Below are 14,173 nucleotides of genomic sequence, written 5' to 3'. Positions count from 1 at the left end.
AATAGAGGTCTCCCAGGTGTTGGCAGCATGGATGAGATGAGTCTCACCCTCCTCCTTACTCACACTGATCTGGAAGTAGCATGAAAGCTTACGTATGGCACGTTTGGAATGACCGGTAGACTCAAAAGTAATGCTTAAAGGAAGCAGGAGAAATACTATTAAACACCTGGAATCTGGAACAATAGTAAAATTTTAAAGGGGCTCACTGTTGCCCAAACCTGCACACTGGGTAAGGGGCTCCTTTCGTTGGTACCATTTGGTGTCTGTGTGGTTGGTAGTTAAGTCTATGCTTTTTTGTCAAATCTTAATTTTTGTATCAAATCAGCTTAAGAAAATGTCAGTGAGAAAAAGGGCATGGCAGCATAGTCTGCCAACGTTCAGCACCTCACACAGGTCTGTCCGCGCTGGGTGAAGGGACCCCAGACAAACAAGACATAGCAGCCGATAGGATCCGGCATGCCCTGCGGGCCAAATGTCTATCTAGATGCCTCCGTTTGGATGTGATAAGCGTCATACTAGAAAGTTAACCCTTGGCTTTTTTACAGGGAACACATAGTTATAAAGTTTCAAAGGTAATTGTTTTTGTGAACCAGAAACCCAATGCAAGAGACACCTGGTGAATAGTAAATATCTAGACGGTAAGAAACTAAATCTGAACACCTTTATCAGAGAGGCACCACCCAGTTCGAGCGAACAAAAGATTCATGGTTTTCTTTTCCTCAAAGAGTTCACTTCTGTGTGTGTTCTGGTTGTGATCTTCTTTCAGCTGATAGTGGCTTTTGGTTACAAACTCTTATCCTTCTATCTTCTGCCTGCCTCACAGCTGTTTAAAGTTCCTATTGGCCACCGCTATTATCTCGCTTTCCATTCAGCCACTAGACCCCGTGCCCTTCCACAGACAACCCAACTGGAGAGCGGTTGGCTTCTCTGCCTGCTTCTCTCCTTCAGGAAAAGGCTGTGCAACAAAGGAGGAGTGATACTGTTATGTCATTAAGGAGCTCCTGAAAATGCAACAGGCCTGTCCCATGCCACAAAGGGACCCTTGTGGGCTTGTTTATCTATAGGATGGTGAAAACCTAGGAAGTCACTTTGTTTGACTGGAGTGAAAAGCTTAAAATGGTCTCAAGCACAGATTTGCTTTCATTTAAAAAAAAAAGATCAAAGGAAGAAAGTATCATCTCTAGATCTCACGTTCCTCCTTCTCTCGTGTCACCTCAATAAAAGGCATTAAGCAAACGATGTATAATTATTAACTGGTGGGCTTTTTACAATGATTTTAATTGAGTCTGCAGTATTTATTTGGCTTTCTTATGCATTTATCTCCCTCATCATTCTAGACCAAAAGCCAGTATTTTGTTTGACAGATGAGGACCTCCCGTGTGAGTAAGTTGAGAACGTATATTACACACGTGTATATTGGAAATCATGCAATACATTGTAAACACTTACACGTGCTGATGAATAGAGATTTGCTGACCAAATACTGGTGGCATAGTCTTGTCAAATAGTCACTATAAACAATTGTTTACAATTCAAGGTCCAAAACATCTGATAACTAATTTTTATTTACTCAGAGGTTTTTAATTAGTGGAGGGTGGAAACTCCTGATGAAAAGTTTGTGGATTCAGAGTAGGGGAACACCAATACCACTGCTGTGGATGTTTGTGTGTCAGTGTCTCTATGTGGTGTGTGTGTCTGTGCATGTCTGTGTGATGTGTGAATCTGAGGGGGGTGTGTGTATCTGTGGGATTGGTTGTATGTCTGTGTGTGGTGATGGGGAAGCTCTTGGTTTGTAACACCGTGCGGTAAAGCTTTAAGATATACTATTAGATCTTAGCTTATTGATTTGAGAATCCCTGATGTACGTGCAGAACTTAAAAAATGAACTCTTTCTTTAACTCAGCAAATTTCATTATAAGGCAGCTCAAATTATCTAAAAAAAAAATGACAAACAGGATAAATTGAAGATGTCAAAATGTCTAGATTGTGACACCCATTTTTCTAGATAAAAGGAGAAAGTAATATTCCTGATACGGATTCAGGAACTTCAAATGGTGGAGGAATATAGGACAAGATCCTGGAAGTACAGGTATGTCCTGGGAGCATGTAGAAGAGGCTTTTGACCAGAGTGTTATGAGTAAGTCTCTGTCCTGAAACCCAAAGCTCCAACACTAGTCCCTCCCACACATACTGTTTAATGAGGATGTGAAGAACTGCTACTCTAATGAAAATTGTCTTTCATGACTTATTTACTGAAATGGTCATGTGGACATTTAACTCTTTGAGTAGTATTAACATTCATGTATGTCCTCACTCAAAGGGTTAACAGAAACCTCGCTACTCCAGGGGTCGGGAAACTATGGCTCGTGAGCCAGATGTGGCTCTTTTGATGGCTGCATCTAGCTCGCAGACAAATCTTTAATAAAAAAAATAATAACGTTAAAAATATAAAACATTCTCATCTATTACAATCCATTCATTTTCTACTGATCATGTTTATGGTTGCGGGTGCCTGGAGCCAATCACAGCTGTCTTCTGGGACAACACCAAATTTTTATTGGATAATGCATAACGTACACTGGTTGTTGTATGCCTCTCACGGAATTACATTTTAAGATTTCATTTATTTATTTATTTTAGAGAGGATTGAGAGAGAGAGAGAGAGAGAGAGAGAGGGAATATGGGGGAGGAGCAGGAAGCATCAACTCCCATATGTGCTTCGGCCAGACAAGCCCAGGTTTTTTTTTGTTTGTTTGTTTGTTTTACAGGAACAGAGAGAGAGAGTCAGAGAGAATGATAGATAGGGACAGACAGACAGGAACGGAGAGAGATGAGAAGCATCAATCATCAGTTTTTCGTTGCGGTGCCTTAGTTGTTCATTGATTGCTTTCTCATATGTGCCTTGACCGCGGGCCTTCAGCAGACCAAGTGACCCCTTGCTCGAGACAGTGACCTTGGGTCCAAGCTGGTGAGCTTTTTTTTGCTCAAGCCAGATGAGCTCTCACTCAAGCTGGTGACCTCGGGGTCTCGAACCTGGGTCCTTCCGCATCCCAGTCCAACGCTCTATCTACTGTGCCACCGCCTGGTCAGGCCGGAATTACATTTTAAAATATGTGGCGTTCATGGCTCTCTCAGCCAAAAAGGTTCCCGACCCCTGCACTACTGAAAGGGTTAAGTGCTCTTTCTCAAATTGAACTTGAGAACATGTTACAATTTCAACTATACTTACAGGGATTGAAGGCTTCGCAGATTCTGTAGAGCTTCCATGGGTACCTGCCTTAGGTGATTATTCTGCAGCATACTGCACATTAAAACAAATAAAAATGTATTAAAGAAAGTTAACAATTAACAGTAACTGACTATAGCAGTGTTGGGCACTTTTCTAGGTGTCAGATAAACAGGAGAGCCTAAGACAAACCTTTGGCTCTTAGGGAGTTTAGATTCCCATAGGACCAATAGATAATTAAAATTAATGAATGAGTATATAACATGAGACAGGTGATAAGTACTATGAATAAAAAACAAAATGTGGAGTTGGGATAAATGGTAACAAAGAGTGAGACTTTTACTTTAAAGGTGGTCATGGAAGGTTTCTCTTAGGAGCTGATATTTGAATAGAGACCAAGGCAAAACATGTGAATATCTGGGAGGAGCTACTGAGGAAGTGGGAAGAGCAAGTACAAAGGTCCTGAGGTTGGAACTTGCTTTACTTGCTAAAGGAGCAGCAAAGGATTGGTTGTGATTAAGGAGAAATGAGTGAGAGCAAGAGATTGGGAGAGAGAACCTGAGGTCATCTCATGGAGGACTTGCTGGCCATGATAACATTTTTTTTTTTTGACAGAGAGAGAGAGTCAGAGAGAGGGATAGACAGGGACAGAGAGATGAGAAGCACCAATCATTAGTTTTCCATTTTGCGTTGCGACACCTTAGTTGTTCATTGATTGCTTTCTCATATGTGCCTTGACGTGGGCCTTCAGCAGACCAAGTAACCCTTTGCTTGAGCCAGTGACCTTGGGTCCAAGCTGGTGAGCTCTTGCTCAAACCAGATGAGCCTAAGCTCAAGCTGGCGACCTCAGGGTCTTGAACCTGGGTCTTCTGCATCCCAGTCTGATGCTCTATCCACTGCACCACCACCTGGTCAGGCAACATTTTTTTTTAAGTGTGATGAGAAACTCTGTTTGAAGGGTTTAATTGGGAAATGATGTAATTTTATTTATGTTTTTAAAGAATTACTTTGGTGACTATATAGATTTTTATGAATAAGGACTATATAACTTAGACAAAATGGAAATAAGGGTAAGTAGGAGGCTATTAAATATCTTCTTCCTTCTTATTCATGGTCATACTTTGATATAAATTACATTCTTTTTGTGAAGTACTTGCACTTTTTCTCACTTAAGTTCAACAATTCTTTTCAGAACATGGGGACTAACTACCTAATGAAAACACCTGGCAACGATGCAATAAAAGTATATTATTGCTGCCTGACCAGGAGGTGGTGCAGTGGATAGAGCGTTCGACTGGGACGCGGAGGACCCAGGTTTGAGACCCCGAGGTTGCCAGCTTGAGCGCTGGCTCATCTGGTTTGAGCAAAGCTCACCAGCTTGAGCCCAAGGTCGCTAGCTCGAGCAAGGGGTCACTCAGTCTGCTGTAGCTCCCTGGTCAAGGCACATATGAGAAAGCAATCAATAAACAACTAAGGTGCTGCAATAAAGAGCTGATCCTTCTCATCTCTCTCCCTTCCTGTCTGTCTGTTCCTATCTGTTCCTCTCTCTGACTCTCTCTGTCTCTGTCACAAAAATATATCTCATTGCTAGTGGGAAAATAGTATGGAAAGAATTCCCATTAGATTCTTTATATTTTGCTACCATATTCATAAAATAACACAATAATTTTGCAACCACTCTGTCAGAGGTATAAGACTATTTTAGGAAAGTAAATATTTTAAAGAAAATTTTTTGCTTATTAGGTCACAAACTTATATTTGGATGTCAGATACAAGTTGCCTACTTCCCTCATCCCCACAATCGAAGTTTCTTTCCATTAGACGACTAGCTGGGATTCAGCTCCACTTATGTCTAACTTTGAGGAGTATTTGCTGAATGTGCACATTCTCAGGTTGTATGACTAAGGTATGGGTCATACCCATGGAGCATGGGTTCTTGAATCTGAACATCTCTTTCTTGTCACTAGCAGTGTGACTTGAGGCTGATTACTCAATTGCTCCCTGTCTCAGTGACCAGTAATAATACCCCCCAGGGCGCATTGTAACCATCCAATGAGAGAAAGCATATTATAGAACAGTATCTGCTGCAGAGTAAGCATTCAACAAAGATTGGCCCTTTTTCTGTGAACTGGCCCTTTCTCAAACCTAGTAAATAGAGTGAGACTGTACTGAATGGTAACATTTTAATTGGGAAAATAAAATCATCAGCAGCAACAATAATAGCAGCAGCAACAACAAAATCTATGCCAGTGGTTCTCAAACTTTAGTGTTCAGCAGAATCCATTGAAAGGTTACTTAAGTCACAGTTTGCTGAACTCCACCCCTAAAGTTTTTGGTTCAATAGGTCGGGGTAGGGGCCAGAGATTTGCATTTTTAACAAACTCCTAAGTGATGTCCTTGTTGCTGAGCAAGGCACCACACACTGAGAACCACTGTATGCTATGCTAAGTGTTTCAGATAGAATATTTTCACATGAACTTGAGGCTACATTGAACTTGAAGATAGTCCCTAAGTTTTAAGTCTTGATAAACAAATCATTTAACTTCCCTGACTCTTGATATTTCATGGGATTAGAATAATATCTGATTAATAAGATGTTTGAGGATTGAAATATAAAGTTGTTTATTATACTTTCACATATGCAAATATGAGGTCATATACAAATAAGATGTGAAAAATATCTGGAGGTCATAAAATTTATGCTTTTCTCACCATGGCTGAGATTCTGTTTTTTTTTTTTTTTTTTGTATTTTTCTGAAGCTGGAAACGGGGAGAGACAGTCAGACAGACTCCCGCATGCGCCTGACCGGGATCCACCCGGCACGCCCACCAGGGAGCGACGCTCTGCCCACCAGGGGGCGATGCTCTGCCCCTTCCAGGGCGCGACCAGAGGCACTCTAGCGCCTGGGGCAGAGGCCAAGAAGCCATCCCCAGCGCCCGGGCCATCTCTGCTCCAATGGAGCCTTGGCTGCGGGAGGGGAAGAGAGAGACATAGAGGAAGGAGGGGGAGGGGGTAGAGAAGCAAATGGGCGCTTCTCCTATGTGCCCTGGCCGGGAATCGAACCCTGGTACCCCCGCACGCCAGGCCGACTCTCTACCGCTGAGCCAACCGGCCAGGGCCTGAGATTCTGTTTTTTAAGGAATATAATTGCGTGACCTGTATTCCAATAGTTTTACTCAAATAACTTAATTATATTAAACTTGAAGTGAACCATAAAATTTCATAAATCAAGAGTCTTATAATTTATTAATTCCTTACAAACAAAGTCAAGTTTCAGGAAGATCTCACACTTCACTGACCAGTTAGGGAGTCATGAAAATTGTAACTTGAATTCTATATTTTGCATACTTTACTCAAACATTAAAACTTTACATTTATATGCTATTTAAGACTTTTCCAAGCAGTTTAAATATATTATATAATTTTAACTTTATAGAAATATATTCTAAGTCATTCATTATTGTGTGATGAATTTAAATGATAAAATACAGATAATAAACTTAATGTCTAAACTTTGTAAGTAGTATATTATTGGTATAGTGTATTGAATTGTTCTATGCTTTGCTAACCAAACCCTGAAACTATTAAAATATGGTCTTCTTAAAATATTGTAAAATTGGAGTAGAGGATAGTAGATATTTAGATGGTTTTCCTTCATTGAATAGTTGCAAAATTTCTCAGTAGCTTTATACATCTGGCTTCAGAAAATGAAACTTAAACAACTTTATTAATGATAACTTTTAAAGCTACTCTTACCTTCCAATAATTTAATTTTCAACTACTTCTACCAGTAAAATGCCAAAAATACAATTTACAAAAAAAGTTTAAGTCCTAGTCATTCCTTATATAAAGAACTTTTGTTTAATTACTTTCAAATGACAAAACAGGAGCAAGTTATCTCCATTACATCCTTATAAGTCTCCGGTGAGTTAATTAGAAAATTCTATTTTTGTTTGAGCTATTCCAGTGGGAGACAAAACAATTAAAGGGTTTATAGCACCGTGGAGTGCAATTAAAACAGGAAGCATTCCCAACATGGCTGCTGAATTCTTTTGCAAATACGCTGTTATTCAATACATTGAATACAAGCAGAATGTACATGAATTGAATATGAGTTTAGCTACTTAGAACTTCATTTTTTTTTCATTCATATATGGGGAAGAAAAGAAAATGAAATGCTTTCTCCAGAGACAAAGGATGACTTCATAGTTTCTTAATTTTTTTTCCCTGAGGAGCTTTAAAATATTCACTCTTCCATACCACTTACCCACACTACTCTAACAGTACAAGTTTTGGGTTATCTTTTTAGCCAACAGGACTAAATAAGAATATGGACAGTGCGTAAAGCAGAATGAGATGAGTAATATGTCAGAAGGGAACTTTGTAACAAATGATGGCTTGATCCTTAGGTATTCCTTCTGCCTAATTGTCCCATGTTTAGGTATCAAGTATAATAACTATCAATGCTTTATGCTGGGCCTATGTGGGAATGAGAAAATTTTGGCTAATTGTGACCCTTCTGTGGTTAGTTTTACCCATCACCTCTATGTAGCTTTGGTGCTGGTACACTTGCCTTGACCAAATAGCCTATACAAGAAAAGGAACCTTTGTTGGGAATATTGCCTGGTTCAGAATCCCACTGGTCTGGATGTTTTGGAATACAGAACCAATAATTTATTTTTCTTTCTAATTTGTCTATTGATTTGAGAGAGAGAGAGAGAGAGAGAGAGAGAGAAATATCAACTCACTGTTTCACTTAGTTCCATTTAGTTGTGTACTCATTGGTTGTTTTTTGTAGGTGCCCTGACCTGAGATCAAAACAGCGACCTCAGGGGGCCGGGATGACGCTTTATCCACTAAGCCACCCAGGCAGGGTCTAACTTATTTTTTATGAAGGTCAATATTTACAGGGATAATAATCTTAAAAATTAGTGAGCTTCTACAGCTCATGGTAACAAGTTTGGATATGAAACAGCCCTAGTGAAGGATGGCTGTTGCTATCTTCATTGTTCATCCCCCCCCCCTTTTTTTAATTAAGTGAGAGGCAGAGAGACTCTCGCATGCTCCCCGACGGGATCCCTTCAGCAAGCTCCCTACTGGGCAATGCTCTGCCCATCTGGGGCTGCTGCTCCGATGCTTGGCAACTGAATTATTTTAGTGCCTGAGACAAGGCCATGGTGCTATCCACAGTGCCTGAGGCCAAACTTGCTCCAACCATTTGAGCCATGGCTGCAGGAGGGGAAGAGAAAGGGAGGGAGGGGTAGAGTAGCAGATGGTCAGTTCTCCTGTGTGCCCTACCCAGGAATTGATCCTGGGACTTCCACATGCCAGCCGATGCTCTATCGCTGAGCCAACCAGCCAAGGCTTCATTGTCCATCTTGATGGACTGTGTTACTACTATCTTTCTCCTTACCATATGCCCTCCTTACTCTCCGTATATTGGTCACGGCCCCAGACAAAATTACTTTTATATTATCTTTCTCACCATACTACAATATAATCCGTTATTTCTTTCTCCCCATGACTTTAGGACTTTATCAGACATTTGAGAGTTTCCATGAAGGTAAGGACAGGTCTGTCTTGTTCAGCATTTTACCTCTAGCTCTGTGGTTCTCAGCCCTATTGGACCCGATTCTCCCATTAATAATAAATATTTAATAATGTTTCATCTATCATGCTTAGATAAAAATTCATAAAAATACAATCTATCTACAGACATCATTTCAAAAAATGTCAACATCATGTACTGCTCTAACTGTATTATAAAGAGAAATGAGTAATTTATAATGAAGTAATATATATATACACATATCTATATCTATATCTATATCTATATCTATATCTATATATCTATATCTATATCTATATTACTTTATACATGATGTTATGTTCAGATATGATTACCCTAGGAGACATTTTTCTGAATGAGTCAGATGTTTGTCTCTACTTTTAATAAATAATGTTGGTGTGAGAGAACTAACATGATCAAAAGCTACTCTGTGTAAGAACAGGGAAATGAGAGTAAAAGTCGAGACAGACACTAGAACAGTTAAGCCATACCGGTAGTGGTACATGGTGCAGTAGATAGAGCATTGATCTGGATGCTAAGTTCCTGGTTCAAAACCCCAAGGTTGCCAGCTTGAGTGCAGGCTTGTTGGCTTGAGCGTAGGGTCATCAGCTTGAGCCGGGTTGCTAGCTTGAGCACGGGATCATTGATATGATCCCAAGGTTGCTGGCTTGAGCAAGGGGTCACTGGCTTGGCTTGAGCACCCCCCCTGCCCCTCTGTCAAGACATGTATGAGAAGCAACCAATGAACAACTATAGTAAAGCAACTATGAGTTGATGCTTCTCATCTCTGTCCTCCCCTCCCTTCCTGTCTCTCTAACAAAAAATAAAGTAAAAAGAAAAAGAAAACCCAAATAAGTTAAAATGTATCATAGATGACACATATATTATTAAAAAAAGAAGGAAAAGAACCCTTATTAAAATAAATACGAAATGCCAGGACAACTTATAGATGTTGTAGTAGAGAAATGAGAAAGTATGATATAGATATTCTCACATATAAGTGCTTCTTATCAATGAGTAGTATCAAAATAATTCTCTCTCTTACAGGACAAGATGGGAATAAAATATCACAGAAAACATTCATCCTATCTCAAAATTCTATTAATTCCATCATATGCAGAGGCTAACACTGGTCTCTGGCACTTCAAGAGGCCCTGAGGACTAGATCTCACTAGATGCCATGGGGAATCAAGGCTGAAATAAATAAATAAATAAAGACACAAAGCTGCCCTCAGAGAAATTGGATACTGGAAGAGTAAGATTTCAAAAAAGCCACCGGACACCCCTAAATAAGTAAATCATTATAGAACTGTCACAATACAGACTTTGCTCCAGAAATTTTAAAGCCCGTAATACAAAATATTTATAAAGCAACCTTTGTTGATAAAATTCAGTGAGAGCTCTGTGTTTCATATTTTCCTGCAAATTTAATGATAATTATTTTTTAGAAGTTTTATATTTCCATGGTTATATATCTTTAATGGTTTTGTAATGTTTGGGGTATTTGTTCAACTGCACTAACAGCATTTTCAACTGAATATGTGGTTAGAAATCATGTAATACTTAGAAGAAACAGTGCATATTGTCCCCTCAGTCAGCCACCTTATTTGACTGGCCAATTCCTACTTGTGTTTCAAGATTCAGCTCATAGGTTATCTCTTTGGGAAAATATCTCTCCTAGGAACCTGAACTTTTTTTTTTTTTTTTTGATAGAGACAGGGTCAGAGAGACGGACAGCTAGGGAAAGACAGATAGGAAGGGAGAGAGATGAGAAGTATCAATTCTTCGTTGTGGCCCCTTAGTTGTTCATTGATTGCATTCTCATGTGTGCCTTGACTAGGGGGTTACAGCAGAGTGAGTGACCCCTTGCTCAAGCCAGCAACCTTGGGCTCAAGCCAGCGACCATAAGGTCATGTCTATGATCCCACGCTTAAGCCAGCGATCCCGCATTTAAGCTGGTGAGCCTGCACTCAAGCCAGCAACCTCAGGGTTTCGAACCTGAGTTCTCCGCATCCCAGTCTGATGCTCTATTCACTGTGCCACCGCCTAGTCAGGCAGGAACCTGAAACTTAATAATCAGACTGGACTAAATTCTTTCCAGCCTCTGTAGTTCCACAGTACCTTACACACAATTCTGGATCCACTTTCTAGGAAAATTAGAAGTCATCTATTTGTCTGTCTTGGTCCACCACCTTGATCCCACAACCTACTACTGGATTATAAACTCCTTAGGGCATGGACCACCCTTATTAATCACTGATTGTATTTCCAGGACTAATTTGTTCAATGCCACTTTGAGTATCACACTCACCAGGCTTTGCTGAACCCGTGACATACCAAAGACAGGAGACAATGGTTAATTAGGAGAAGATAAATTGAGAGAGTGTCTAACTAAACACTACATTCATTTTTTTTTTTTCTGGTGGAAAGTTACATGTAAAATGACAAACTTGAGAGATAACCTATGATTTTCATTTTTAATTCAGATTAATTCAAAGCTCTTTGAAGTGTTCTGGCAAAACACACCATAGGAAGCAGCAAAATGATTGCAGAAGTACTTTGGGTTAATAAAACCTGCCACAGATAGAAGCCCACATTTTTTTTGTTTAGAATGCAACAGATAATGCATTCATAAACATAGAGCATTAGGTCTACATCAGACAAAATGAAGAAACATTGACAAGTCTAGAAACCCCTTGTTCTCTCTTTGTCATCGATCTGAGTCATTTATTCAACAAATATTTCTTGATTGTCTACCATGATTATAGGTACTGTTCTAGGAGTTTGGCATAGACCAATGGCCAAGACAGATAACATCTCCAATTTCATGGATGTTTAGTGTAGTATAATAAAATTAGAAATATATAATTAAAAATTATAAAATGTTATAAAAACATTCATACTAAACTTGAGTAATTCAAACATGAGAATTCAAAATTATAAAATTAGAATTCTATATAATTATCATATCTTGTGTATATCTAATTCATAGATATTCATATTATATAATTTATATGTGTTTATGGTATATATGCAGAATTTCCATATAATTTTGATGGCTAGAGATAAACTTTACATGCAGACACACACATAAGAACATATACTGTAGCTCAGTATATCTGATTTATATTTTGTTAAGTGAATTAAAATGATCAGTTTCAGGATAATTAAATTAATGAGTATCTAAAATACTCAGTGGTACATAGGTTGACACAGGAAAAAATCACCTTATTTATCTTATTCAAACTTAATTTATGTGATGCATTTTAAATGGTTCCAAATATTTTGCTGCATTCATAGAGATATAGGTGTATTGAAGTTGGTGCTATAACTCAGAATTCTACCACATAATGAATTAACATTAGGATTTGGCAATATGACAATTCAAAAATATTTCTGCCTAACAGCAAAAATAATTCAAGCCCAAGGGAACCAAACCTAGTCACCTAAGCAGACCGAAAATGGTTCTACTGTTGAATTTGACCTTTAACAAATATTAAATTTAAATAAGACAGCTTTTTAAATAGCTTGTATATCCCTGGGGTGAATAAAATGTAATTTCTGCTGAGAAGAAATATATCAAATGCCTTTATAGAGTTTATAACTTTTATCTCAAAGAAAGGGGACAAAATCAGACTATTTTCACTGAGATAAAATTCTCCTGCTATGACTTTCTACTTGCGTTACCTATTTTTTCTACCTAGGTGCCTCTTTTTTTTCCCTCCACACTGAAAGAAAATTAAGCAATGGATAATAGAAGAAGGAGATAGTCAATAATTACAAGTTTTTTTGATAAACAAATTGGGAAATCAAACATTAAGTAATAAGAAAACTCACTTTTATAAGTCTTAACGAATTAACATTTCTCAATCACTAGGCTTTTTCACATCTATTCACAATTAAAACATAAACTTGCTATTTTTTTGCCGATCTTTATTCATAAGGAAACAAACTTTGCAAATGGCCTGATGCCATGATTTCATTACATTAGCATCATGGTGATTTATTCACTTGGTGATCCAAATGATTCAAGAAACTCTCCCCAATTTCATAACACAAAAGGAAATCAAAATACTCTTAAAAGTTTGAGTTGATAAGTTGATTATTTCGAGGCAAACAATTTTAGATATTAAGGAGAGAGAAATTTTTTTTCACACAGAAATCCAGCCAGGTATATATAATATTGCTCTATGGCACCAATACAGGTAGACTTGAATTTAGATGAGTTATCCCATGGTTCCAAATAGCTTATTAGAGAAACTCAGCCTTTACAAGTTACTCGGCATCCATTTGCCACTGAAGTCAGAAATATAACAAATAACACCCAGTTTACTTACAGAACTTTGAGACTGTAAAGGCCAGCAAAAGCTCCTTTGGGAATGTATGTCAAAGCATTTCCGGCAAGACGTCTGTGGGTTTCAAGGGAGAGGAGAGAGAGTGAGTATACATAGTTCTCTTCGTGTGGAATTCATTTAGTTGTTAAAAAATACAATACAGTTATGTTCGAACCACAAATGCCAAAAACAACTATAAAAAACCTTGTTTTGTTATAGTTTGTGAAGAGTTTCTGTAAATTTCTTCCTTTCTTTCTTTTCTTTTTTTTTTCCGACAGAGACAGAGTCAGAGAGAGGGTCAGACAGACAGGAAGGGAGAGAGATGAGAAGCATCAATTCTTCGTTGAGGCACCTTCATTGTTCATTGATTGCTTTCTTATATGTACCTTGACCAGGGGGCTGCAGCAGACTGAGTGATTCCTTACTCAAGTCAGCGACCTTGGGCTTCAAGCCAGCAACCTGGGTTATGAGGGTGATGAGCTATTATTTATAGATAAGAGGTTGGGAGAAACCTTTGCTGAGAGGGCATTTCAGCAGAGGTCTGAGCCAAGCAGGCATCCACAGAGTGAGAAAAGCACCGCAAAAGCTGTGAGGTGGGGGTGTGCCTGGGATGGTTCAGAAACTGCAAGGAGGCCAGCATGGCTGGAGTGAAACGGTCACCTGGGAGAGCGACAGCAGGTAGGGTGGGGGCGTGTCCAGGGCCATTCCAAGCAGGGTTCTGGAGGCCACAATAAGGACTTGGAGAAGGGGAGTGATGGGATCAGACCTGTGTTTTAAAAAAGCCCTCCAGGATAAACAGGAGAAGCACCCATCTGCTTCTCCACCCCTCCCCTTCTCCTTCCTCTCTGTCTCTCTCTTCCCCTCCCGCAGCCAAGGCTCCATTGGAGCAAAGTTGGCCTGGGTGATGAGGATGGCTCCATGGCCTCCGCCTCAGGCGCTAGAATCACTCTGGTTGCAATGGAGCAGCGGCCCCTGGTGGGTAGAGCATCACCCCCTAGTGGACATGCTGGGTGGATCCCAGATGGGCACATGTGGGAGTCTGC

At 39.3% G+C, this 14,173-nt stretch overlaps 1 protein-coding gene across 1 annotated transcript in view; it reads right to left on the bottom strand.

Annotated features, from left to right (window-relative positions):
* The window catches only part of LGR5 (leucine rich repeat containing G protein-coupled receptor 5), a 143,169-nt gene that overhangs the window by 51,592 nt on the left and 77,404 nt on the right, over positions 1–14,173 (bottom strand). Inside the window, exons 3-4 of the mRNA XM_066368565.1 lie at positions 13,134–13,205; positions 3,230–3,301 (exon numbers count right to left, since the gene is read on the bottom strand). Coding sequence (XP_066224662.1) covers positions 3,230–3,301; positions 13,134–13,205 — 144 coding nt within the window. The remainder of the gene's footprint in view (positions 1–3,229; positions 3,302–13,133; positions 13,206–14,173) is intronic.

Source organism: Saccopteryx leptura, chromosome 2, assembly GCF_036850995.1.
Source record: "Saccopteryx leptura isolate mSacLep1 chromosome 2, mSacLep1_pri_phased_curated, whole genome shotgun sequence".
NCBI classification, from domain to species: Eukaryota; Metazoa; Chordata; class Mammalia; order Chiroptera; family Emballonuridae; genus Saccopteryx; species Saccopteryx leptura.
This window is presented reverse-complemented; position numbering and strand designations above follow the sequence as displayed.